The 27,884-nt window shown below is 40.5% G+C and overlaps 1 protein-coding gene across 1 annotated transcript; it reads left to right on the forward strand.

Annotated features, from left to right (window-relative positions):
* The first annotated feature begins 224 nt into the window (after positions 1 to 224).
* Positions 225 to 24,994, forward strand: NRIP3 (nuclear receptor interacting protein 3). Its single transcript, XM_056115934.1, has 7 exons — positions 225 to 411; positions 17,912 to 18,073; positions 18,681 to 18,763; positions 20,578 to 20,717; positions 23,521 to 23,573; positions 23,689 to 23,783; positions 24,069 to 24,994. Exons 1-7 carry the CDS (start codon positions 238 to 240, stop codon positions 24,082 to 24,084), a joined length of 723 nt encoding a protein of 240 aa, XP_055971909.1. The 5' UTR covers positions 225 to 237; the 3' UTR covers positions 24,085 to 24,994.
* Positions 24,995 to 27,884: the final 2,890 nt, after the last annotated feature.

A 27,884-nucleotide genomic window follows, 5' to 3' on the forward strand; every position in this document is an offset into this window, starting at 1 on the left:
GCTCCCCCCCAGCCCCGGTGGCGTCAAGAAGGGCAGCGGCGGCGCCCGCCAGAGCCAGCCGAGACGCGCGCGTCGGAGCCGGGCGGCGCGTCGGCCCCGCCTCCTGCGCGCGCACTGGCTGCTCCGCGTGACGTCACGCTCGGCTATAAAAGCCGCGGCGCGCGGCTCCGGCGGCGCCGGAGGAGCGCGAGGCAGAGCCGGGCAGCGGGGAGCGACGCGCGGCGGGCGCCTCTCACGATGTTTTACTCAGGGCTCCTCACCGAGAGCGGCCGCAAGGAGCCCGACCTGCGGGAAGCGGCGTCGCTACGGCAGCAGCGCCGGATGAAGCAGGCCGTGCAGTTCATTCACAAAGACTCCGCCGACCTGCTGCCCCTGGACGGCCTCAAGAAGCTGGGCTCGTCCAAGGACACGGTGAGCCCCCGCCGCCGCGGCTGCCGGTCACCTTCCAGCCGCGCCGGCGCCCGAGGCCCCACCCGGGGCCGCTTTCACTGAGTCACGGCGCGGGGCCCCGACCCGCCGCCCGCCGGCGCCCTGCGTCTCGCGGTCCTCCCCACCCGGCGGCCCCTCACCGCCCTCCTCAGGGGACTCCACCCGGGAGCCCCTTGCCGGTCTTCTTGCCCGCAGGTCGCCTTTTCCTCCCCGAAGGAGTCACCTGAGTGGGTGGGACGTGAGCGTCGCTGTCCGCCCGGCCGGTCCCGTGACCCTGACAGGGGGGCGACCGCCTAAACGGGTGTGAAGGGAGTTCGCGGCGGGGAGGGAGGGGGTGGCGGGGCTTGGCAGACCCTCGATCCTCGTGACCTTTGTGGACCCCTTTTGCCCCCACCCCACCCCCTCCTTTATGCAAGAGCTACGCCCTTTGATCGGGGTCTTCTCTATCTTTGAGCATCCATCCCGATGGGGGGGGGGGGTGTGGGTGGCGGAGAGAGACAAGGGCATCAAATGTGAACCCTAAACGTCTCTCTCATCTCGCCACTCTGCCCCCAAGGAGCAGGGAGCAGGGGAGGGAGTGGGGCCGTTCCGGCTCACTCACCAGTTCGTCTGGGGAACCGGGGATGGCGCAGTCTGTCCCCCCCCCCCCCCCCCCGCACGGTAGTTCTTGGCAGGAAGGAAAAGCACCAGGTCTGGGGGTGGGAGGGGGGTGGGGGTCCTGGGTTCAAAGATGCTGTTGCCCTCCAGCCGCAGGAAGGGAAGGGCTGGCCGAGAATTACTGACTCAAAGAACGGTATCCGAGTCTCATCTTCCAGTTACTGTAGCGGTGCTGAGCCAAATTTATGTTTAGCCTGGTAGTTTTATCTGAAGTTTTCTTGTGGTTCACTTGTTCTCTTGAATTTAATGGCCAGTGTATTCATCTGGGCAGTGACTCATGGAGCATTAAATTTTGTATAAGTGAATTAAATGCTCTGCAGCATTTTTCCAGGTTTCTTTCTCCGCTCTTGGGTGTTTTTAATTTAACAAGGCAGGGAGGATGTGGGGGTCAGCTTAGTTCATTGAAATTGCCAGTTTCAGCTTGAGCATGTCTGCTGGAGGGCAGAGTTTATGAATCTACTTTAAAAAAAAAAAAAAGCAAAAAGCAGAGCATCTAGAATGGCACCAATGCAATGCTAATGTCAGATTTGCCCGCCCCTCCTTCCACCCCGCCACCCCCAACTGCGATGCAAAATCGTTTTTTTGGTGTGCTGGGGAAATGTCTATCCAGATCTCTTGCTGTGTTTTCAGAAACAGACCTATCATGGGGCTTGTGCTCTTGTTCAAGCCCCATGATAGGTCTGATTTATGCTAACTCAGAGTGGCGAGGTAATGAAGTATATTCCTAGAAAAGAAATCAGTTCTTTCACTTTAAAGCAGTCTAGATTCATTTAGCAAATCACATCTAAGTCTCATCTTCAAGCCAAAATAATCCTAGTTCCTGGAAGATTTGGGAACCAATTAAGAAGGACGTATTAGGAGAATTAAAATATAGACTATTTTTCTTCATTTGTGCTAGATTTAATATATGATTGACATTTGGTTGTCTTAGTCAGCCACAGATTCCCCAAGCCCTGAGAAAATATCTTCCCATCCTTCTGGCTGCCATTTTACATACTGCTTAATCCTGTATTAGTAAGCATTTCATCTGCTTTTCTGACTCCAGTTAAAATCCATTGATCCTCACTGGTTTGATAGGATAGAGTATAGGCAGTTAGCTGGAATGAGGAAGCAGGTTATTGTCATGGATGTAGCAGTTGACTATGAGCCTGTGAGTCATGGTTCACACTTTCTCCCTCACCCCCATTGCCTCAGTGTTGCTATCCCTCTCTCACTGTTCTAGCACCTTCAATGTGCAAGTGACTGCATGGAAGAGCTGTAACAGGTCACAAATCAAGGCAGAGTGAGCTAGAGCTAGGGGAGCTGTGAACACAGGCGTGAGGCAGTGTGATTAAACTTTTGGAACTGACCTTGCTGCCTCAACAATTTTTTAGGAATAATCTTAGGAATGCTTTCTTACCACTTTATAGATACATCTGGTAATGTGTGTCAATGTTGACTCACTTTTTCTCACTAAAGTGAAATTTATAGATTGTCAATTAGGATTAGATAGTTCTTCCTTGAAGGAGGTTATAACAAATTCGGAAGAACAAGGGTAAGAAAAGGGAGAGGAGGACACAGGGAGTGGGCACAGATTAGTTGTTTTTGTCTTTTTTTGGGGGGGTGGTTAGGAGTGTTATCACACCTGGCAGTGTTTAGAGCTTTCTCCTGGCTCTGTGCTCGGGGATCACTCCTGGTGGCACTCTGGGGGCCATATGTGGTGCTGGAGATTGAACCCATGGTCAGATGCAAGTAAGGCAAGTGTCAACCCCTGTAACTGTCTCTCTGGCCCACAGATTACTTTTAATTAACTGTGAAGTTCGTAGTGAGAGATTGTGATTTTTTTTTAAATTATTCTATGACCCCATTATATGGCTACATTTTTCTGAATTATCTGTCTGGAAAATATTATAGAAATATTTTTCATGCTGTTTCTATAATGTTCGTTATTTAATACCTGTCCTTATTTTTGAATTTGTTAAGACCATCATAGTAAATCAAAGGTTCTCTTGGCCCAAGGAAAAATGCCTTTGCCCTATTTTTGTTTGTGTGTCCTTGTTTGCGACAAAGTCTACTATGGAAATTAATTTTATTTTTTATGTCTGGTTCTTATTTTATTCTTTCATTTAGTGCTTTTAAATCTATTAGATTAAGAACTAAAATTAGAAATAGGAGTAAAAATTTGACTTTGCTGTTGCTTTTGTTTTTGGGCAACACCAGGGATGCTCAGGATTACTCCTGGCTCTGCACTTAAGAATTACTCTGGGACTGGAGCAATAGCACAGCAGGTAGAGTGTTTGCCTTGCTTGTGGCCAACCCAGGTTCAATTCCCAGCATCTCATATGGTCCCCCGAGCACCACCAGGAGTAATTCCTGAGTGCATGAGCCAGAAGTAACCCCTGTGCAACATCGGGTATGACCCATAAAAAGCAAGAAAAAAAAAAAGAATTACTCCTTGCAGTGCTCAGGGGAACACATGGAATTTGGGGAATTGAACCTAGGTTGGCTGTGTGCAAGGCAAGCTCCCTACCTGCTGTACTATCCCTCCAGCCCTTAATTTGATTTTTTTTTTTTTAGGTGAAATGAGAAGAAAATCTCTACTTTGAATTTTACCTAATTTCTTTTGTTTCAGACACCATTTTCATAAGTTTTCTTCTCATATAAATTTAATGACTCAATTTTTAAAAAGCAGTCATGCCCCACAACACCCAAAAGGAGAGAGAGAACACAGGGGATTGCCCTGCCACAGAGACAGGGGGGATGGGAGGATGGGGGTGGGAGGGATATTATCTATGGTGGTGGAAAATGGGCACTGGTGGAGGGATGGGTATCTGATCATTGTATAATTGAAACCAAAGCACAAAAAATTGTAAATCTACAACTTAAAAAAAAATAAAATAAAATAAAGGGAAAAAAAAAAAGCAGTCATGCCATAGGATAGTATGTTGTTTTTCCAGTGGGATAATATAAAGACCATGTGGTTAATGGTTCAGCAATAGGTTTGTTTCACTACCTGTAGTCAGAGGTAGTGATTCTTATAGCCAAATATTTCAGTAAAACTCACTACATTTAGGAATGAAGACAGGAGAAAGAATGGTGAAAACAGCAAACCCACCTGATCATGAAATAATATTTGTGATACTCTGATTATTTGCTCTACCAGAACAGCCCTGTGTGGTATCGTAGAGGTTAGCCATTTATAATGGTACATGATATTGATACTACTACACACAGATTTTGGACAAGAGCCTTTTGGAGTCTTAGAGAATTTTGGAGCATGGGTCCAGAGAGATAGTTCAGCAGGCTGAGTGCATGAAAAGAATGTGGGAGGCTTGGGTTTGATCCTTGGGACTAAAGAACTAAAGAGAGCAACCCTCAAGCACCACACCTCGATTAGCCCTCAAGCAGTGCCTAGTGTGAATCCCTCTTTAACCCCACCCGAAAGAAAAGAAGGGGAAAATAAAATGAGAATGAAGTCCACTACAATAACAGGATCTGATGCAAACTGAATATTTCCAGAACTATATTGTGTCATTATTTATAGTATACATAGTATGAATGCTTGCTATAATCGGGACATAGTTGTAGTGCTAGAACCAAAAAAATGAAGATAGCAGAATTTCTGTAGTGAATCTATAGATTATGTGGAAAGTCAGATTAATTAATTCTACAAATATTTATTGAATGTTTATTGTTGGTCAGGGTTAATCTAAGCATTGAAGTTATATTAATGAACCAAAATGCTCTTATGTAACTTGCATTATTATGCAGGGAAAAGGTAGAAAATAAAAACACTGAAATACGTATCAAGGAATAATTGGTGCCTGGAGAAAATAAACCAAAATAAAGAGAGAGTGCAGTGGTTAGATAGGATAGAGTTGGAGCTGCTATTAAGTACAGGATAGTAAGGGAATGCCTCTCTGTTAAAGTTTACATTTTAGGAGATAAATAAATGAGGGATTATTATACTAGGGGGAAATGTTCCAGAAAGAAAGAACAGAAAAGTTTATAGGTCTGTATAACAGCAAGTATAAATATCAGTATTAATGTGATTGAAGAAGCAGAAAATGACCATTGTGCCAAAACAAAATGAAGCAAGGTGGGAAGTGATCGGAAATAATATTGGAGAATGGGAAACTAATAATCTTGCAGTCATTGTTGATTATAAAACCCAGTAATCATTGGATTTTTTCCCTTTTAAAAAAAAATTGAATCACCATGATGCACAGTTACAGAGTTGTTCATTATTAGGTTTCAGTCATACAATGTTCCAATACCTGTCCTATCACCAGTGTATATTCCCCATCACCAGTGCCCCCAGTTTCTCTCCCACCACCTCTCTGCAGCCTACAATAGTTGGATTTTTATCTGATACAGGAAAATAGTTAAAGACTGTGCAAAGCGGGTGATACAAAGTGAGTTATTTTATTAAAAAAAATAACTCAGGAAATTTAGAAGATTGAATTGTAAAGGAGCAAGGGTGGAAGCAGAAAGTTTGATTAGGAGACTATTTACAGTAATCAGGTGAAAGATAATTGTAGCTCAGTGGAATGTGATAGCAGTAAATAGCACTCTAGCACTGTCCTCCTATTGTTCATGGATTTGCTCAAGCGGGCACCAGTAATGTCTCCATTGTGAGACTTGTTTTTACTGTGTTTGGCATATTGAGTACATCACGGGGAGCTTGCCAGGCTTTGCCATGCGGGTGGGATACTCTCGATAGCTTGCTGGGCTCTCCGAGAGGGACAGAGGAATCGAACCCAGGTTGGCTGCATGCAAGGCAAACACCCTACCCGCTGTGCTATCACTCCAGCCCAGCAATAAATTGAAAAAAGGAAAAAAAAATTATAGAATGTCATTTATTTATTTATTTATTTATTTATTTATTTATTGGACACACCCAGCAGTGGACAGGCATTATTCCTGGCTCTGCACTTAGGAATCACTCATGGCGAGCTTGGGGGACCATATGGGATGTCAGGGATCGAACCTGGGCCAGCTTCATACAAGGCAAAGACCATACCCCACTGTACTATCTCTCCAGTCCTGGTTTTAGAATATTTAAAAGGCAGAGCCAACATTAAAGATGATGTATTAGATTAAGGGATTGAAAAAGGGATAGTAAAGGATAACTTCAATATTTTTGATTTAGTAGTTGGAAGAATAAATTTATCATTTGTAAAATGGGTTAGATTCCAAAAGAACCAGAGAATATAGAATAATAATAAGGAATTTTTTGAACAAATTAAGTTTGAGATATCTGTTGTTTATTCAGGTATAGATGTTGAGTAAAATGTTCATGAGAAAATAAATATACCACCAAGACACCTATGTTTCTTGACAAGATGTTACAATCATTAAGCATTAGAGAAATTCAGTGGAAACTGTGATTACTTGCCTGGTGTGATGATAATGATGAAGATCAAAATCTGATTACAGATTCATCATTTCCTGGTGAGTCAGCAGACTATGAGATGGTATAGAAATGATACCACCGCAGGAATATGTGTGCCCTATAAATAACCTCAGGGTAAGAACGTTCTGCCATGGGCAACCAAGAAACTATTTCATCTCAGACCAATCCACAAGACAGAATAAATTATCTTTGAAATAACATGTCTCTTGACTAATTAAAGAATGTATGCATGGCCAAAGAAACATGGGCTGAAACTAAAAGGCAGCTAATTGAATGGGAAAAAATTTTTACATCCAACACATCAGATAAAGAGTTGATAGCACTGTTGATAGCATTGTTCATCAATTTGCTCGAGCGGGCACCAGTAACATCTCCATTGTGAGATTTGTTGTTACTGTGTTTGGCATATTGAATACGCCACAGGGAGCTTGCCAGGCTTTGCTGTGCAGACAGGATACTCTTGATAGCTTGCTGGGCTCTCCGAGAGGACAGAGGAATCGAACCCAGCTCTGCCGCATGCAAGGCAAACACCCTACCTGCTGTGCTATCGCTCCAGCCCCTGGCCGACAAGATCCCACAGATTACTGTCTGCTGCCCACAAGGGAACAAGCCGCTATCCCCTGGAAGGAGTTTTCTTACCTTTCAGTCTTCACGCTATTCAGTCTCTTCAGCAAGCTGACACCATGTGGCCCCAGAGCAACCCTTGGGAGACCCAAAATTCAATAAAATCTCAAATATAATGGGCTTCTTTCTAGTGTGTTTTTCACCTTCCAAAGACAACACGTACATAAAAGTAACTGGAAAGAAACACAATTGCTCTGACTTCTCTGCAGATTTTAAAACAAAGGTTCCAATTTAGAAAGCAATCTTCCAATTATTTAAATGTGCCTGTGTAGAATATAGAAGATTTTTTTTCACCCAGTTCGCCTGATGGGACAGGAGTTTTCAGTTGAAATAATTTGCTCTACCATACCAAAGAACACGTTTCAGAAAAGCAGGTTTGTGATACAAAGAGTCATCCACGTGAGACGTAGTAAATGTGTATTAAGATCAAGCACAGAACCCATTCCATTGGTCACGAGAGGTGAAGGGGGACCTGGCAGGCAGCAATTATTAACTTAAATCAGCACAGCCAACCACACGATGGGCAGTGACACTGGAAAGTCACCACGCTTCACAGACTGCCAAACCAGCATTCTCCTGATGCTTCGAAGGGACCTGATAGGACCCCCCAAGCAGAAGCAGAGTTGATATCCAGCATATAAAAAGTACTCAGAGATCAACAGCAATAAAAAAAATCTCAAATACCCAATCCAAAAATGGGGAGAGGAAACAGACAATTCTCAGAGGAAGAGAGGTGGATGGTCAACAGACACATGAAAAAGTTCTCAGCATCACTTACCATTAAGGGAATTCAAATAAAAAAATCAATGAGATACCATCTCCCACCAGTGAGAGTCACACACATCAAAAATAGTAGAAACAATTTGTGCTCGCAGGGATTTGGTGACAAAGGAACTCTCATCCACTGCTGGTGGGTTTCAACCCTTGTGGAAAACAATATAGAGAGTCCTCAATAAGACTTAAACTGTCACATGACCCAGTAATACCACTTTTGGGCATCCACCCCCAGGACTTAAAAATATTCTTTCAAAAGGACATATGCACACCATTATTCAGTGCTGCACTTAGTACAACAGCTAAGATGGAATCAGCCCAGGTGTCCGACAACATGAATAATTATGAAAATGTTGTATAAATGCCCAATTGAATATTATGCAGCTGCAAGAAATGACGAAATCATGCAATTTGCTGCAACCTGATTAGAACTTGAAGATACCATGTTGACTTTAGTGAGCCAGAAAAAGGAACACAAACAAGATGATCTCACTTATCTGTGGTCTATAGAATAACTGGATGAAGATACATAATATAGTAAAGCTTAGGAAGGAGACAAAAAAAATCAAGGTAGGAAGAAGATAAGAAAGGGAAATAATAGAAAACGGGTTGGGGCTTCGGTTATACTAATGATGTGGGAAGGTAGTATCGTTTTACACCCAAAGCACAAACTCAACAACACTGAAAACATGAGATCTGAGCTGCAACCATCTAACTTTGTAATCTGCAAGTCAAAGTGGCTGGTGTGGAGGAGGATGATGGAGTATGGAAACGCTGGTGGAAGGAAGTTGACACAGTGGTGGGAATGAAATATTACATGCCTCAAACTCAACTATCAATAACTTTGTAAATCATAATACTTTAAAATTAAAAATTAAGAAAACAAAACATTTCTATTGAGTCACAAGGCAAAGGTAAAGAGACAGAAGTCCTGTGGCAGTGTAACAGATTGCCTTAGATTACCATGTTTTTGAGCAGCTACAAATCCAGGGGACAATCTGTATTCCCATGGGGGTAGAATGGGTCATATCTTGTGTATTCAGCTAGTAAGCAAAGAAGGCAAAGATGTTAGTGCTCTTTTTTTATTTCTAAGGCCAGAATAGATATGTATACATGTATTGAAGTGACTGTTTGCCCACAAACTATGTTTGAGGGCTAAATCAGAATAGGATCATTTATAACCCATTTTGGGATTTGGGGGACCCTATGTGGGTCATAAAAATGGTAATAAGTTTTGATAAGGCTGAATTTGAAAACTTAAAATATATAATATACTACTAATATTAACATTTGTATCTGATAGCATTTAATGCTTTATGTAGATTATTTCATTTATTACAAAAGCCCTGCGTGGTAATTTGCTTTTTAAGTTTTATTTAGATGCTATGATTTAAAAAATTGTTGTAATAGTGTTTTAGGCATGCGTTTTACTCCCACCTCTGATCCCACCACCCTGAAACCCCATTCCTCCACCTATGACCCTAGTTTCTCTCCCATTCCCCCTTCAAATAATTGACAGATACATTTTAAATTTAATATTTTATATTTAATAATTAATACATTTAATTAATGCATTTAAAATTTAATTATTGTAGTTTATGTCCCATGTAGTGTTGGGTCTAGTGGTTTAGATCTATACAGTACTTCATTTCTGTGCTGCAAATGAGACAGTGTACCTTGTCCTTGTTACTTCCAAACCCCCTCTTCTTGCTTACCCTCTCCATTTATCTCATTCTTTGGCTTTTTTGTTTCTGTAATCTATAACCAATATTTTTTCCCATATTTAATACCTTTTATTCCCTTGTCATATTCTATATACCACAGATTAGTTGAAAACATTTGGGATTTGTTGTCTGTTAACATTTGGTGTCTATCCTTCTTACTTTACTTAACATGAGATCCTTCAGTTCCATCTAAGTTATAGCAAATTGCATGATTTCATCATTTTTTGCAGCTCCATAATATTCCTTTGTGTATATATGCCACAACTTCATTGAGATGGAATACTTACTCAGAGGAAGGCACACCAGTGGCTCAACTCACAGATTCATGACTGATCTTCGGAGAGACACCAAACCATGAAAATTGCAGGCACAACATTTTTCAGGCTGAGAACTCTGGCGTCTTGGATTGGGTTGGGCAGCTTCTCCTACCCCTTCTCCCTGTACTTCTGGAAGTCCCAGTAGCCATTCCCACATTCCACAACTGCCATGTCAACTCTTCCATCCAGTTCTACAGATAGATCTTAGAGTTTCTGGACACTCCAAAGTCCACAATACTGATGTCCCAGTAGGAGCACACCAAATTTGATGGGAAGCCAACTAAGCTCAACAAACAAAAACAGTAACACAGAGGTCTCAACTAGCAACAAGCAGCTTGGTAAATCCTTAGACAGGGACCAGCTAATCTTTTAACTTATAGAAAAAGTAAACTTTTGGCATTTTCCCCAGTTGTCTAAGTGGGAATCTTTTTTGCAGGTCTTAGACTAATCTGTTTTCCCAACCTTTCCTACCCTCCCACTGAAAATTTCTAATACCTTTAACTTCTCTCTGTGTTAGTTTTTTTTTTCTTGTCATTTAAGCAGGAAAACTGCTTTTATGACTAAACCCTGAGCAAGGCCATTGGAGTTTGTTTTTAAATTAGCATTTCTTAAGTAAATGTCAAAAAGACAACATTTTTCAGTGTACTTGTTTCAGTGTACTTAGGAATTCAGGCTAACAGAGGTTCTTTTCTCTTCAGCATATGACTTCTGTGAGGGTTGCACAAAGAAAATCAGAAGAGGAAGAAAATATGGAAGAAAACACTTTTTTTTCCCTTAATGGAACAAGCCTATAAGTTGCTTCAGCTCACATTCCATTTGGTAGAACTTGGTCATTTTGTCTATGCCTAACTACATAGAAAGCTGGGAAACAAAATCTGGATATCTACCCAGAAAGAAGAGACAAATATGGATTTATTTATGAGAACTATCAGTCTCTGCCACTCCAGCATTTGGCAAAGTCAAAGAGTGTGAAACAGCTAGCTTCTTGTATATCATTTATCACTTTTTCTGTCAGCTTTTCACATTCCCAAATTTTGTCAACATTTCTCTTTCTCTTGTTTCCTTTACTATTATTTTTTTCGTCTTAGGTTCTTGTTGGCCTTTTTTATTCCTTGACTATCATTTTAGTGAAATTTTGCATGAGAGGAGAGGTAATTTTAGTTACATTGCCATTTAAAACATGTAGGTATAAAGTCTTTTCAACCTTGATGACATCAGGATAACTGGGTAGCTATATGCAAAAAATAAAATTGGATCTGTTATATTATACATAAAAGTTAGTACAAAATAGGACTAGAGAGATAGTACAGTGGATAAGATACTTGCTTTGTATGCAGCCAACTTGGGTTTGATCCCCAGGACTACACATGGTTTCCCGAGTTCTGCCAGGAATGATTCTTGACTAAGAGCCAGGGGTGAGCCCTGAGCATAGCTGGGTGTGGCCCAGTTTTTTTAAAGTCACGGTCATGGTCACAGTCCTCCCATTGTTCATCGATTTGCTCGAGCTGGCCCAGTAACGTCTCCATCGTGAGACTTGTTGTTACTGTGTTTGGCATATCAAATACATCACGGGCAGCTTGCCAGGCTCTGCCGTGCGGCTAGATACTCTCAGTAGCTTGCCGGGCTCTCCAAGAGGGGCAGAGGAATCGAACTCGGATTGGCCATGTTGACTGCTTGTAAGGCAAATGCCCTACCACTGTGCTATCACTCCAGCCCTTTTAAAGTAAAAATTGGATTAAAGAAGAAACATCCAGGGAAACGTGGAATTCTCCAGGATATAGACCTTAAAGGTGTCTATAATGTTTAATTTCATTGGCAAAGAAGACAAAATAATTGAGCGATAGCACAGCAGGTAGGGCATTTTCCTTGCACGAGGCCGACCTGGGTTCGATTCCCAGCATCCCATATGGTCCCCTGAGCATCACCAGGGCTGGTTCCTGAATGCAGAGCCAGGAGTAACCCCTGAGCATCGCCAGGTGTGACCCAAAAAGCTAAAAAAAAAAAAGTTGCCTTGCATAGGTGGTTCAGTGGTAGAATAAGACTATATTAAGTTTAAAAGTTTTTGCATGGTGAAATAGGCTACAATAAAAAAGACACCCTACTAAATGGGAGAAAATATTTACATGCCATACAGTAGAAAAATATCCAAGCTATATAAAGCACTAACAATGCTCAACAATTAAAAAAAATAACCTCAAGAAATGGAAAGGAAATGAACACTTTCCAAAGAAAACATGAATGACAAATAATCAGTGAAAAATTGTTCAGTATCACTTATTAAAGAAATGCAAGTCAGAATTTCAATCATGGGTATCATTTCATACCTGTGAGAATTACCTATTTAAAAAACTGATACTAGCCAGAGTTGGCAGGGATGTGATGAAAAAGGAGTTCTTATTCATTGTTTGGTAGAATAATGTATGATTCAGCCTCTGTAAAACGATGTGGAGACTTCTCAAAATAGTAGAAATAGAGCTTCGGTATTACACAGGAATTCCACTTCTTGATATTTACATGAAGAGCCGATAAACATTAAGTTGAAAAATCATATGCATAGCTAGTTCATTGCAGCACCAAGTACAATAGCTGGGATATGGAACAACCTGATGAATGATTGATGAATAGATAAAGCAGTGTGGTGTCTGTATAATGTAATACTACACAAGCTTACAAAAAATAAAATGTTGCAGATGAAAACTGCAACTTGGATAAAACAGGGGATTAAGCAAAATCAGTCTGATAGAGGGGACAAATACCAGATGATCTTCACTCTTTTATGGTATGTAGAGAAACAAAATGAGACTAATGCTATCAAATGATCACAAATCTTTGGATATTGACTACAAAACTAAGGCTCCAAGCAGTAGTGGTTGGGTGAACTTCTTAGTGGGGGTAAGGCGGTTTTGGAGGAGAAGGTGGCCTAGAGGGGTGTGGAGGAAAAGGTAGACTAGAACTGATACCTGAACAATGGTGGTGGAGCTTAAGAGAGATCATAACAGGTCGTGTTGTCCTTGCACATGTCCAATCTGGGTTTGATCTCCTGCACCAGATATGATCTCCTAAACCTGCCAGAAGTGATCCTTGAGCACAGAGCCAGGAGCAAACCCTTAGCACAACTGGTATGGCTCCAAGAACCAAAACAGACAAACAGAAAAAACAGTGGTGGAAGATCTTGGATATTTTGGTGGTGCTGAAGGTGCAATAACTTTGTGTATCAATACCATAAATATTGGGACTAGAGAAATAGAAAAGCAGGTAGGGTGCTTGCCTTGCATGCAGCAGACCTGGTTTAAAACTCTGACACTGCATGTGCTCCTCCAAGTATTGGAGCACAGCAGGATCACAATTAAGTACACCTGACTGTGACCCAGCCATCCCCTTACACACACACACACACACACACACACACACACACACACGCACACACCCCACCAACCACCACCACCACCAAAAACAACAAAAACATGGCTTTTAACATTAGTAACCACATCACCTAAAGTACAATATAAGTAATTGTTTTAGGGCCAGAAATATAGTACAGTGGATAAGACATTTGCCTTTCACATGGCCAGTCATGGTTCAGTCACTGGCATCTGAGCATTGCCAGGAGTGATACCCACCCAGAGCCAAGAGTAAGCCATTAGCACCACTGGGTGTGGACCAAAGACTGAAATAAAGTAAAATAAATATTAAAAAAACTAAAATAAAAATATAGAACATATAGGCATAATAAAATGATCATAAAAAGCATCTCAGAAGTTCACTTGTTTTTATTTTCTGTAAAATTTTGATTTTTTAATTATCCTTTTAAATGTAAGTGGTGAAAATTATGTGAACATAGAAAAGTATCTTTAATGTTAAATATAGAGAAAAGAGTGGCCGAGATTAGTACCAGGAGGTTTGCTCCCTGGCTTGGAGGCCAACCACACATGCTAGGGGAAAAGGGAGCTCAGATAGAGAAGGGAGCACCAAATAAAGGATGTTGGGAGGATCCTCCCAGGATGGGAGAAGCATGCTGAAAGTAGACTATAGACCAAACATGATTGCCACTCAATGCCTCTTTTGCAAACCATAACACCCAAGAGGAGAGAGAGAACAAAAGGGAATGCCCTGCCACAGAGGCAGGGGGGATGGGGGGATGGGAGGTGGGAGGGATACTGGGACCCGTGATGGTGGAAAATGGGCACTGGTGGAAAGATGGGTATTTTTGTATAATTGAAACCCAAGCACAGAAGTCTACAACTATACCTCATGGTGTCTCACTAATAAAAATTTTAAAATAAATAAATATAGAGAAATTTAGAACAGTGTTATATGTTTCTATTTTTATAAGTTGATGAATGTGTTAAAATTTTTTTGAAGGATATACTTATAAATTTGTTGGTGGCTGAAAGGTTAATTTAATTTCCCCCCTTTTAATGACATTTGAATATTTTACATTGAGTTTGTGTTTGAACATGTTTTGATAACTAAAGAAAAGAATAAATCGAGGAATAGTAAACAGGACCAAATGACCTAGTCAAGTAAAAGGGTGCCTGGGAAAATGCCTATCAGATTTCAGATTTATGAGAGCATTATATATATTATTTTTTCAGGGAGAGGGGGACATGTGGCAATTCTCTTGGTGATGGTCAGGGTACCATATGGGGTGCTAGGGATCTAACCCAGGTGGTTGACCTTGGACAAGGCAAGCGTCCTGCCCCCTGTACTCTTTCCAAAGGCCCATGGAAATCATTATTAGTGTTATGAGGTGTTGGTGAAGAAAATACTGGCTATCATAATAAATATTGTTGTCTGTGTGTGTGTGTGTGTGCGCGCGCATGCACACATGCATTTTAAAGACCACTAAAAACAAGACTGATTAGAGGACTGTAAAAAGGTGGCAGGGTCTGAGATTTTGTGGAAGAGTTTTCTTCCTAATATATGAGAACTCTGAGTATAGCTTGTGAAAGTGGAATCTAGAAGGGAGAGTAAGATTTAGAACCGAATATGACAAGGCATATGATTTTAAACTTTACTTTGTCCTCTCTCACTATTGATGATTATATTAGTCAGCATGATTAGGTACAATCAGGTAGAGTAGTGGTTAATAAAGTGAATGAAGAAGGACCGCCTCAAGCTTTAGGTTAAGAAGACTTTGGTTAGATGAATTTTGAAGACCCTTCCTGTCTGAAAGTCCACGTTCTCTGAGTTAGACCGGAACTTGAAAAAAACAAACAGCCAGCTTTAAAGTGACTTAAGGAAGGAATTCAGGCTTTGTAGAGACACAAAAATTTCTTTTGAGAAGTGAATACTCCCAGTGTCACATTCGGAAATTTGATAACACTTCCTCTAGCTCCTTATCAAGTTAAGAAGCTCTTATTTCTTGTAAGTGCCCCTCTTTCTCCTTTTCCCAAAGATACTAATTTATGCTCTGCTTTGCCAAGAATCAGTGTATTTTGGGAATCCATTTCTTCACCTCCCCAGGGTTACAGTGAGTCATGGCTCTGACTCCGGTCTTCCTCAGAAATCTCTAGGGTGATGGATAATGAAGACTGTCTCCAGTTTTTCTCACTTCCCTAGGAAGTTACTAGTCTCTGGGCTTCGAACAGCAACATTCCTCTCAACTAGATGGTGGAGTATTATCTAGTTTATATTACATAAAAACTTGGAGTTAGACTTCATCCTTTGAGGGATTTATAAAGAAATTTCCCATCAATTGATTTCTTCTCAAGAAGTAACTGATTGTTTCTGGAAGTCACTTTGGCAATACTCTAGTAAAAAAAAAAGTATGAACATTTATTTATCTTTCTTATAAATTTGTTTTATAAATTATATAATATAAATTATATTTCATAGAGAAAAAATATATATGCCTCTCGAGTAGCCTGGCAAGTTACCTAGAGTATCCTGCCCGCATGGGCAGAGCCTGGAAAGCTCCCATGGTGTATTTGATATGCCAAAGCCAGTAACAATAACAGGTCTCATTCTCCTGACCTTGAAAGCACCTCTAATCATGGGGAAAGACGAGTAAGGAGAGGCTAGTAAAATCTCAGGGCTCATTCAAAAGAACAAAAGCAACCGATGCTGGCGCGGATGTGGTGAGAAAGGGACACTCCTCCACTGCTGGTGGGAATGCCGACTGGTTCAGCCCTTTTGGAAAACAATATGGACGTTTCTCAAAAAATTAGAAATTGAGCTCCCATTTGACCCAGCAATACCACTCCTGGGAATATATCCCAAAGAGGCAAAAATGTATAGTAGAAGTGACATCTGCACTTGTTTGTTCATTGCAACACTCTTTACAATAGCCAGAAACTGGAAGAAACCTGAGTGCCCAAGAACAGATGACTGGTTAAAAAAACTTTGGTACATCTACACAATGGAGTACTATGTAGCTCTTAGAAAAGATGAAGTCATGAAATTTACATACAAGTGGTACAATATGGAAAGTATCATGCTAAGCGAAATGAGTCAGAAAGAGAGGGATAGACATAGAAATATTACATTCATCTGGGGGATATAAAATAACAAAATATGAGATTAATACCCAAGAATAGCTGAGATCAACACCAGGAGGATTACTCCATAGCTTAGAGGCCAGCCGGGTATTCTAGGGGAAAGCACAGTTCAGATAGAGAAGGGAGCACCAAATAAAGGGTGTTTGGAGGATACTCCCAGGAGAGGAGATGCAGGCTGAAAGTAGACTATGGACTGAACATGTTTGCCACTCAATGCCTCTTTTGCTGACCACGACACCCAAAAGGAGAGAGAGAACAGGGGGGAATGCCCTGCCACAGTGGCAGGGTGGGATGGGGGGTTGGGGGGGAGGGATATTATCCATGGTGGCGGAAAATGGGCACTGGTGGAGGGGTGGGTATTTGATCAGTGTATAAACGAAACCCAAGCACAAAAATTTGTAAATCTACAACTGTACCTCATGGTGTTTCACTAATAAAAAAAAAGAAAAATCTCAGGGCTGGGACGAATAAAGACATTATTGGCACCCACTCGAATAAATCTACGAATGAGATGACAGTGATACAGTGACAATGATAAATTTGTTTAAGCTGTATCAAAGAACAAATTAGTTCAAATTCTTCATTCTGCTTTCTAACATTAAATATTTGGACACATATATAGAGCCTAATTAAGTTCTTTATTCTTGGTTAGTGTCTACCTATTTTATTCACACACATTCCTCCCTCCATCCCTTCCCTATTGTTTGGTTGTTGTCGTAACCAGGTCTTGCATACATTTGGTTACTATGCTCCTACACTTGGTTGTGGTAGTTACACATCTGCCCATTTTATACTCTCACTTTTGACCAACTGAAGAAAAGGGGAATTGATAAGACACATATGGAGGGAGAAAACTATGCTTTAATTCTGAAGGTTAATAAGCATAATTTCTGTGGGTTCTTCTAGGTTTCAAAGTGTCTCTTGACACGTTCCTCAGCAGACATTAATTCTTATCTTTCACTCCTATATATTGCATCCAACCTAATTGTTCACAGCCCACAAGAAGGTCAGGCCACCACCCATACACAGACTTTGATCAAAAAGATAACACTATAGGAAGTATTATACTTACTACTATTTCAAGTAATAGTAATAAGCTATTGTCGGGTAACTACCTATGAGACTGCTTCGTGTAAGTCTTCTGGGAATATAGAAATAGTTCACATAGACAAAAGTCACTTTATCTCCTGCAATGCCCTGGTTAGGGAAGGAAATGAAGAAAACATAGGTAGTCCTGATCATTGGCCTATCTATATTTGCTAGTGTCCCACCTTGCTGTTCCATCCAATTAAGATGCCCTACTGCATTAATTTATATTACCTGCTCTAAAAATACCAATGAAGTCCCTAATTGAAGGAAGAATTAATAAGAAACTAAGGTCAAACTCAGTAATATGTGGCTTATTCATTATTTGTTTCCATGGTACCTTGGGGACAGAGGGAGAAGAGAGATGTGATATGTCTCTAAGAAACCTGTTTTCTTTTCCTCAAGCAACCTCATAACATTCTGCAAAGGCGCCTCATGGAAACCAATCTGTCTAAGCTTCGAAGTAGCCGTGTCCCTTGGGCATCCAAGACCAACAAACTCAATCATTCTAAGTCAGAGGGGCCAAAAAAGTCTGAGGATGATGACATGATTTTGGTTTCTTGCCAGGTAAGTTTCTAAGAGCAGTTTTTCAAAACTTTCTGGAGAGTATAATTTGGGCTTTTACAGCGGGCAGGGTGTTTGCCTTGTATGCAGCCAACATGGCTGACCCTAGTTCTATTCCTCAGTCCCTCTCGGAGAGCCTGGCAAGCTACCAAGAGTATCTCGCCTGCACGACAAAGCCTGGCAAGCTACCCGTGACGTATTCGAGATGCCAAACACAGTAACAACAAAGTCTCACAATGGAGAAGTTACTGGACCTGCTTGAGAAAATCGATGAACAATGGGAGAACAGTGACAGTGACAGATCACTAATAGCTAATTATCCAAATAGTGGGGCCTCTCCAAACTCTATAGAGTTTGGGTCTTACCATGGAGTTCATAAATGAGTCTTCAGGGAGTGCTGTATGCAACCCTTGGAGTGTATGTAATATTTTGTATGTATGTACACCTTTATGGGAAGAGCAATACTTTCATTAAGATGCCATACTGCTAACTCAGAACTGTGAGAATGCTCTCCAACTTCTCCTTTCATATGACATCTGCTTATTCTCTGGACCTCCCCTCCCTTTTGCTTCTTTGGCTTCTGTTGAACGGTATTTTTTCTTCTCCATAGTGTGCTGGCAAGGATGTGAAAGCCTTGGTTGACACAGGCTGTCAGTATAATCTTATCTCTTCAGCCTGTGTGGACAGACTGGGGTAAGTAGTCATTTGTGTTGGTTGGAAGCCAGGGGCTAATGCAGTCTTTATGTATTTTGAGATTTAAGATGCTAAATATCTTCAAAGAGCCCCCAAAGAATTATATAGAGTTCGACTATCTTCAGGAACCAGTCCTCAGTGAAGGGACAGCTGGGAGAGGTCTGTGGCTTACTGTGTACCTCACCCAGTTCCTGGTTTGGGATCTTTTAATCAACAGATTAAAAGTTGTTGTCCTATAGGTATACTCAAGATGAGCAAAAACAGGAATTTGCTTAGCATTAGCTTATTCAGGTTTATTCTTATGGTTATATAGGCTGTCCTGTGAAAAATCGGGACTTGGAATAGGGCTATTATCTACTATTGTTGCTGGGCCTGAACCATCAAAGGGGTAATAGTTGATCAATTTTTGCTTAATGCCATACTTCTCTGACAGATCTTTCTGCTGCCCTTACTCAGAACTGGATGTGAGACACCCTGTATATTGAATATTTTTAGTTCTCCAACAGCTGAAATTTCATCCTCCCTTTTTCAGTCAGAGAATAATTTTGTGTTTTTCCCTCCTTTTCACTCATTTTGTATTATTGGTTTCATTCTCTTCCAGCCAAAATACAAGATAGGCTCAGAGGTGTAGCCCAAAATCAGGAGGGTCAACCCAATTTTCTTTTCTACACCTTTTTCCCTGGGTGCAATAGTTCATCCTGTAGCTCAGATCCTTCAAAACTATCAGTAGAAAAGATACAGTGGCTCATTTTTAATTTATTTTCAAGATGTTCATTTTCTTAGATATGACATTCATTGGGCTTTATGTAATAAGTTATCCCTGCTGAATGATCTGTTCCTTCTCATTTTTTGCACTGTACTCATCCTTCACAACTATTTGGCACTGAGGGTTTTCTACATTATTCTTTGTTAGGAGGTAAGTACTGTTGTGAAAAGAATCCTAATCTTTACGTATTGGAAAGATGAAATATAGTACAACATGAAGGTTCCAGAAAGATTAATAATGTCCTGGTGCATAATTAGGCAGCAGATTGCCATTATACCAGAGGCATTAATAACCATCTGTAAAACTGCAATTTTGCTTTTGGATGGGCTGTAATACAAAGAAGGAAAATGGAGTAAAGCAAAAGTATTGGCACAGAAAATCCATAATTATTTATCCACTAACCCATAATAATAGTTCTAGTGCTCACTGTTCCAATCAGCTTATATAACTGCGTGAAACCTTGGTACTGTTCCTTTCTGTCCTCCCCTGCACAGACAAGTTAAATTAATTAGAACTTTCTCCATATTTTTTCATGATACCAGTATCAGTGCAATTACTAAATAAACTTTATGCAAATACTAAATAAACTCCACTAACCTTTCAGCCTGAAACAACCTACCACGGGTAGACTGAAATAGGAAAAAAGAAAAAAAAGGAGATATTATACAAAACATTTAAAATTAACCTGCCCTATTTTAGATGTTATTCATAGATGAGCAGAAAGACTTGTTAAGTAAACAGTCTTATATGTAGGTATGTTTATGATATAGTATAGAATTCTCTGTGTGTGTTTGTTGTCCTTCACCCATGAAAGTCATGATATCATATCAATTTTTGAGGTAGGAGTGAGGTTTTATGTTTTTTTTTTTTGTATTCCCATGTATATTTAGGTCTAAGTGATAAAACAGGAAGTATTGGTAAAATAGCCAACTAGCACATCTCTTTGGTAAAATTAATCCCAGAATATCCTTGAAAAATTCTAATGATCAAAAGTTAAGCATTTCCATATTTCACCAAAGAGATTCTGCTGTCTCCCTCTCTGATGCAGACTCAAGGAACATGTCAAATCTCACAAGCATGAAGGAGAGAAACTTTCTCTACCCCGACATCTAAAAGTGGTGGGCCACATTGAACACTTAGTGATCACACTGGGCTCCCTCCGTCTAGACTGCCCAGCAGCCGTGATTGGTGAGTAAAACGAGAGTCTTTGTGTAAACACACAAAAAGGACAGCAAGGGGAACCACGTTCAGTAGTCTCAGGCCGTTTCCCCACTCCACGAGGTCGATGGTAATGGTCAGGAGGAGGAAGGAAACAAGGGCCAGGCTGGTTGGTCTTAGTAGCAATTTATTACATGGAAGAGATGTATGTCATGGAGGTCCCAGGATCTCTCAAGCACGTGCTCCTTTGTTCTCTCAGCTTCTGTCCTCAGCCCTATCTTCCCACGTGTCCCCCAGAGAGCCCTGAAATCTCCCTTATATAGATCATAGTACCTCTAAAGGGCGCAATATAGTGGTGTCATCAAGAGGAGTTACATAAAGAACATTGAGGCAAAACATACATTGTTTCTTTACATCCGCAGGTCAGTAATCCTGGCCTCACCTTTTACAAACTACAAGCACTTGGATTAGGAAAACAAAGACCAGTCTGCTAGAGCTTGGAATCTACATCTCCAAGATCAGCCTGCTTGGAGCCAGGCATCTACATCCCAAAGATCAGGCCTGGTTTAGCACCTGGGATCTGCATACCTAAGACCAGCTAGGTTCCTGTGAGATAAGGGAAACTGCCTCAATATACTGAAATCATTTACTGAAGGCAGTTTGAAGGGGAGAAAGGTTCAGTTTCATCCAAGCTAGTCAGGACACACAGGAAAACTGCTTCTAGGACATATTCTCATTTAGCAGATCAACCCACCCTAGAACAGATTTCCCTGGATGTGTTTCTCCTCTCCTTGTCCGACCAACATATAAGGATATATATAATTTAATTCACTTTGTATGGACACAGTAAGAAATACTTTGAGCTTATAGAATTGCTCTCCTAGGGCCATCTCGATCTCAGACTGCAGTGCTCAGGTCAGATATCTTTCCTATTCCTAGCAGCAGGGTCCTAGTCTCGTCATTACCTTTGGATCATGACAGCATTTGCCTATGATCAAACTCTTAACCTATAGTTAAGAATCGTGGCACCTTGGCCTGGCCCATCACGATGCCAGGGTAGCACATAACTTACTGGCTTGCCCTGGTTCCATCCAGTCCCATGTCAGGACCCTGCTTTTGGGGTGCTAGGAAGTGAGGGCAACTGAGGCTTAAGTTGAGAAAGCAGATGCCCAGGAGTGAATAATATTCAAAGCCAATTAAGTCCTAAGTTATAAAGCATAATATTAATTGTCTTCCTGTATCTATACAAAAAGGGCATTGCTTCAAACTATTCAAAAGACATAAGGAGAGGAGAAAAGCAATATTAACTTACAGTACAAGTTCAGTGTCCTAAAAGGATGAGACCTTACAAATTGGATGGGGAAAAGAGCATAGAAGTAGTTACAGACAAACAAAGTAATGGGAGTGACTCGGGAGCACTGTGATAGGTGCAACTTGATAAACCTAAGCTCCTTGTACTCCAACAAGTCTTGTCTATGGATGCACTCTCCCAACTTCCACCAAACCCTCACGAAATCTTCTGTCTCTAAGTACTGACTTCTTAAGTTTTAGGATTCTGTTTTGCAGTATTTTAGATCTTGCCTGTTTTTTTTTCTAAAGTACTGGATGGATTTTGAGCTACAATCGAGACATGTTGATAATCATTCAGAAAAAAAGGAGTGTATAATTCACAATAAAAAAAATTCAAGTGGCAAATACCTGCCATAGAGGCAGGCTGTGGGGCAGAAAGAAATTGTCACCCCAGAAACATTGGTGGAGGGAACTGGACACTAGTGAAGGGATTGATGTTGGAATATTGGATGCTTGAAATTCAATCATGAATAACTTTGTAATTCATTAATCATGAATAATTTTTTAATTCATGTGATTTAGTTTTTAAAATTTTTTTAAAAATTCGAAGAAGAGCATCCAGGAAAAGAGCTCAAGTGTTAGAGCACTTGCCTAGCCTGCATGAAGTGCTGAGTTTCAGTCCTCAGCATCACATAATCCCCTGTACTGACATGTTGCCAGTTTGGCGGCAGGCGTCATCAGGAGTGGCCCCCCAGACTAGTCGAATTCCTTTGGAGTTTTCCCTATAAAAAATTTAAGGGGCTGGGGCTGGAGCGATAGCACGACCGGTAGGGCGTTTGCCTTGCACACAGCCAACACGGCCGACCCGGGTTCGATTCCCAGCATCCCATATGGTCCCCCGAGCACCGCCAGGAGTAATTACTGAGTGCATGAGCCAGGAGTAACCCCTGAGCATCACCAGGTATGACCCAAAAAGCAAAAAAAAAAAAAAAAAAAAAAAAAAATTAAGGGGCTGGCCAGGGAGTTGGCCTAAAGAGCTAGAACACATATTTTTGCATGTTAAAGCCCTAAGTTTGATCCTTAGTATCACATGGTCCATCACATACCACAAGAGGTATGTGGTTCCAAACACTACTAGTTGTGATTTAAAAAAATAAGAACTCTTAAAAAAAAGAACCCAGGGGGCAAAATATCCCAATTTTTTGTGTCTAGGTAAAAATTAAGGCTCTTGAAAGTTTTCCATGAGCTATTTGGAAGCAGAGTACAATATTTCCTACCATTTCCTACCACTTCCTTTCATAAATTCTATTATAGACTACTTTTCTGGATTTTTATCTACCAGTCTTTTATAATTCGAGAGTAAAATAATGTAGATTTTAATCTTGGTTCTGTCACTTTTGACTACAAATATCTGGGAAAATTAGTTACTAGAGGCTGACTGCCTGAATGAATTTATAGAGATGGTGGTTGAATGGAACGTTAGGATTATGAGACTTTTTTAAACTAGAAATTGCAATTGACTGAATCTTATCTTTTTAATTAGATGATAATGAGAAAAATTTGTCCCTGGGTCTCCAGACTCTCCGATCACTCAAGGTAGGATTAAGTTAAGTTTACCTTTGATCCTTTCTCTTTAAGGCAAGAGTCCTTTTCCACGAAGACTACATGGTAGTATCATTGATAGTGAACAAATATTCTCCTTTGTTTTCAGTGCATCATAAACTTGGATAAGCACCGACTGATCATGGGGAAGACAGACAAGGAAGAAATACCTTTTGTGGAGACACTTTCTTTGAATGAAGACAAGTGAGTGTCCAGTGCATCAAGTTAAGTTAAATCCATAGTTTATGAGGTAGAGAAACTTGGATATAGGCTTGTGTTCTTCCTTTGGCTTCTACTCAAACCGTACATACTTGCCTCCTGTTCTTCAGAGTTTATCTCTCGTAAAATCCTCTACCCTCATTTCAGAATAAGCAAGTATGATTCTGCGGAGAGTGATAGGAAAATAAGTAGCTTTAAAACTGAAATTGAACTGATTTTTTGTCTCTCTTTGAACTTAATATCATTAATTCTCTTTCTTTCTCATTTCAGCACTTCAGAAGCATAACTACTGCCTGCAGTTTGTCTGCACGGTTACACACACCAGGTTGACAGATTGGGAAATCGGGTTTGAATCAAATGCAGTAGCAGCTTGCTGTGGACCAAGTCCTTTCACTTAATAGAAGCTCTAGGGGCGCCTTCCCACCCAGACTTCTCTAGACTTTAGTCTTTGCTTAGAGATCTTGTCTGGTTATAGCCATTTTTTTTTTTACTTCTTTGATCACTTAATGTGACACTGCCAGCTCTCACTGTGGCCTCTTTCTCTGCTTCTTCCAGGAATTTGCTTTTATTAGTCACATATAGAAGCTTCCCAGGTACTACTTCTAGACACAATTGCTTCTTTTCTTGTAGTTAAAATGTATAATAAACAGGAACCTGACCTTTACCTCCTTTCATCTCTTTCAGAGAGACATGGGTTGCCTGTGTCTCAGAATTAGAATTTCTTCTAATTCATTCATTAATTTCTCAAATACAAATTGATATGAAATTGCTGAGAGATAATCTACCAACTTTTTAATTTAAAGGGCCAGAAATGGCTGGGAAGATAGCTCAAAGGGCTAAATCATATTCCTGGCAGACAGGGCTCTAAACCATATTGTTTTTCACCTTGGTAATCCCCAGCAGTGCTTGGGAGGCCCAAGAAATGAAAAAGCAAAAAGCTCAAAACATGCAAAAAAAAATCCTAAGAGGTAAGTGAATTGTTTAAGACAGTGGATCCACAGACCAGTGTTGAATAGTTTATATAGTGAGCCATGACATAAGGACCTGGAACTCAGGCCTCACAAACCCAGGCACTTTTCATTTTCTTTGTCTTAAAGACTTTCTAGGGGGACCAAAATAGGATTTGTAGAAATTTAGTGTAGAAGAACATGATTTGGGGATGAATGCTAAGGAGTTCTATATAGCTCTTTTTCCTGTATGCTAAGTCTATAAACCTGTAAACTGTCACAAGTAGACCTTCCACTTGGTTCCTAAAAGTTGAGAGTGCAAAGATCAATGGCATGGTCTCTCATCTTGGACTTCTTGGAGGAGTGGCAGGTGAAGAGACCACACAGAGAAGAAAGCCTGTCAATATCTGAGGATTGGATTCTGTCATGGTACCAAGTAAAGAGATGGAGCTAGGGGCTGTCATGTTAAGGACAATTTTTTTTTTTTAACTATGATAGCACAGCGGGTAGGGCATTTGCCTTGCACGCAGTCAACATGGCCAACCCAAGTTCGATTTCTCCACCCCTCTCAGAGAGACCAGCAAGCTACCAAGAGTATCTCGCCTGCACAGCAAAGCCTGGCAGGCTACCTGTGACGTATTTGATATGCCAAACACAGTAACAACAAAGTCTTACACTGGAGACGTTACTGGGCCCACTTGAGAAAATCAATGAACAACGGGAGGACAGTGACAGTGACAGTGACAGACAACTGTTCAGTATTTTCTGATTCTACTCAAAAAGTTAGGTAATCACAGGGATCTGTTGAACCTTTTATGTTGGGATGTCAGGTGAAGATTCCTGTAATGTAACCTCCCCTTTAATTTGGTCACAGAAGTGCTCAGTGAAGTCAGAAAAATACTGTGCTGTTCACATCCCTTTAGAGATTTCCTAAATTTGTCCTTGGTTCATAATTGTAGTTCCCAGAATATTCAAAGAATCCTACTTAGAATGTTGCCAGGTCCAACCTATAATCTTGTGTTATCTGCTGACCCTACATAGCGTTTTTAATCTCACAGAAACTTTTATAAGACTAGGAACTTGACCTCCATTTGAAGAACTGTGCAGCTTGTTGTCAGTAAGCCCCAGATCTCCTTCCTCCAGTCTATAGAGGAAGCAGGATGGGAGCTAAATACAGTAGGGATGGCCGTGCCTGAACCTCAGCAGAGTGATCCCAGGATTACCAGCCAGCTTTCAGTGTTCCTTCCAGCTTCACCCCATTATCTTGTATAGGACTCCTTTCTACACTGTTCCCTTACTAACCATGACACCATTTTGATTGCTTCTTAGGACTGAGTGAAATACTTCACCCCTTTATTCCATAGTCAAAAATTCTAGCCTGAGCCTTAACTTGGTCATAAATGAGGCTTGTTGGAAATCCTTAGCATGGATAATCCTTATTTGGATTCTTTATGGACCGACCCAGTAAAGCCAGGAATTTTCTGTTGCTGGAAGATGTGTCTGATTTGGCCCTTTGAGTTCAAATCAAGGGGATGACCAGATGACTGTTAGTGATATTTCTGGCATGTCGGAATCAGTGATTTTCTAATTTTGTAATTGAAACAGTTGGTATGATCTGAGCTTAGGGAATCATAATCTCATTCAGTTCAGCCAAGTCGTGTGAATTCAGTCAGTAATTGTGATTTGTGATTTAACTTTCAGCCTTGATAGAGGTATTTAAAAGTGTCCAAAGACAATCATGGCAAATCTTGGGCACCATTAATCTTTAAATGCTGCCAACTTGATTAAGCTGATAACCTCTTCTCCCTGATATTCTTAAGGGAGCACTAGGTCTACTTATTAGGGATAAGACAGGTAAGCAGATATAATTATTTCCTCCAAGAATCATAGAAAATTCTCTCTAGCATTCCTGAATGAGGGTGTGGGGAAAGAGTGTCTATGCAGGCCACAGACTTGAAGACAGTAGCAAAAAGTAAGACTGTAGAACCACTATCATTCCTTGTTAGATTCATCTCAAATATAGGGAATTTGAAAAAATATTCTGATTTTGTCATTTCTATGCCTGACTCATTTGAGAAACAGATGTTTTCTGACTTTTCTATTTCCTTGACCTGCACAGATTCCCACCTGGTAAGATTTTCTATTCCTTAGCTCAAAGTATCTGTAGAATGAATTTATTAGTATGTTAGCTCTCCTCACTCTTGTATAATAGAAATATTTTTTCAGGCTGGGAACATGGAGGAAATGAACTGGATTCTTCCCTCCTTCTGTTTCCAGGCCTCTGCATTGGCACTTTATCTGCTGTGTTTCTAGCTGTATTTGGTTTATTTGTGAGACTAATGTAATAATAAAGTCAAATATTCTCCTGTGTTTGTCTGATAAAGTTTCTATATCAGGGTCCTTGGAAGGAGGGGAAACCTAATGAAACTTCGTCATTATTTTTTTCTCCTAGAGCTTTCTGAACACAAGACTTTGTAACCCTCATTTGCGTCTTTGCTATAAACCAAATAGTGCTCTCTAATTGGCTCTGTTCTTGGGCAATTAGGGCTGTTGTGAGCTTGATTTTGTGACCTGTAAACAGAAATGATTTTAAGACTTACTTTGAAGTACCAAATGAGATAATTAACATAAAGTGGTGAGCAGATTGTATTCCCTCAAAGACTTTATATAACACTCTTTTATAGTGTGGAATGTATGAGAGAATATTTCTAGAAGGGAAATATTTAGTTTAAACGAACAGTAGAGATTTGGAAAGGGTTGGATAAACTTTAATATATACTAAAGTAAAGCCTTTGTTTAAATAACATTCCAAATGCGTTTTACAGTTGGTAGAAGCTTTTCTTTTAAGTGTTAATATTTAAATTATTTAAACACTGTGGTTTGATAGCAAGAAACATTATGACATTAGTTACCATAACCTAGTATTGTGGTTCTTCTACTCAAATGATACCATCATTCTGCTTCACGATTTTGTGTTATTTTTGCCCATTTATTCTAAATATAAAAGTCTAAAAATACTTAATGAACCTCTCTCTTAAATAATAAGCAACAGAATAAAAATTAATAGTCATCAAAATAAAATGAAATTAAGTTTGGCTTTTTTTTTTGAGGGGGGCCATACCTGGCAGTGCTCAGGTCT

The sequence above is a fragment of the Sorex fumeus genome, unplaced genomic scaffold, assembly GCF_029834395.1.
Source record: "Sorex fumeus unplaced genomic scaffold, SorFum_2.1 ptg000030l, whole genome shotgun sequence".
NCBI classification, from domain to species: domain Eukaryota; kingdom Metazoa; phylum Chordata; class Mammalia; order Eulipotyphla; family Soricidae; genus Sorex; species Sorex fumeus.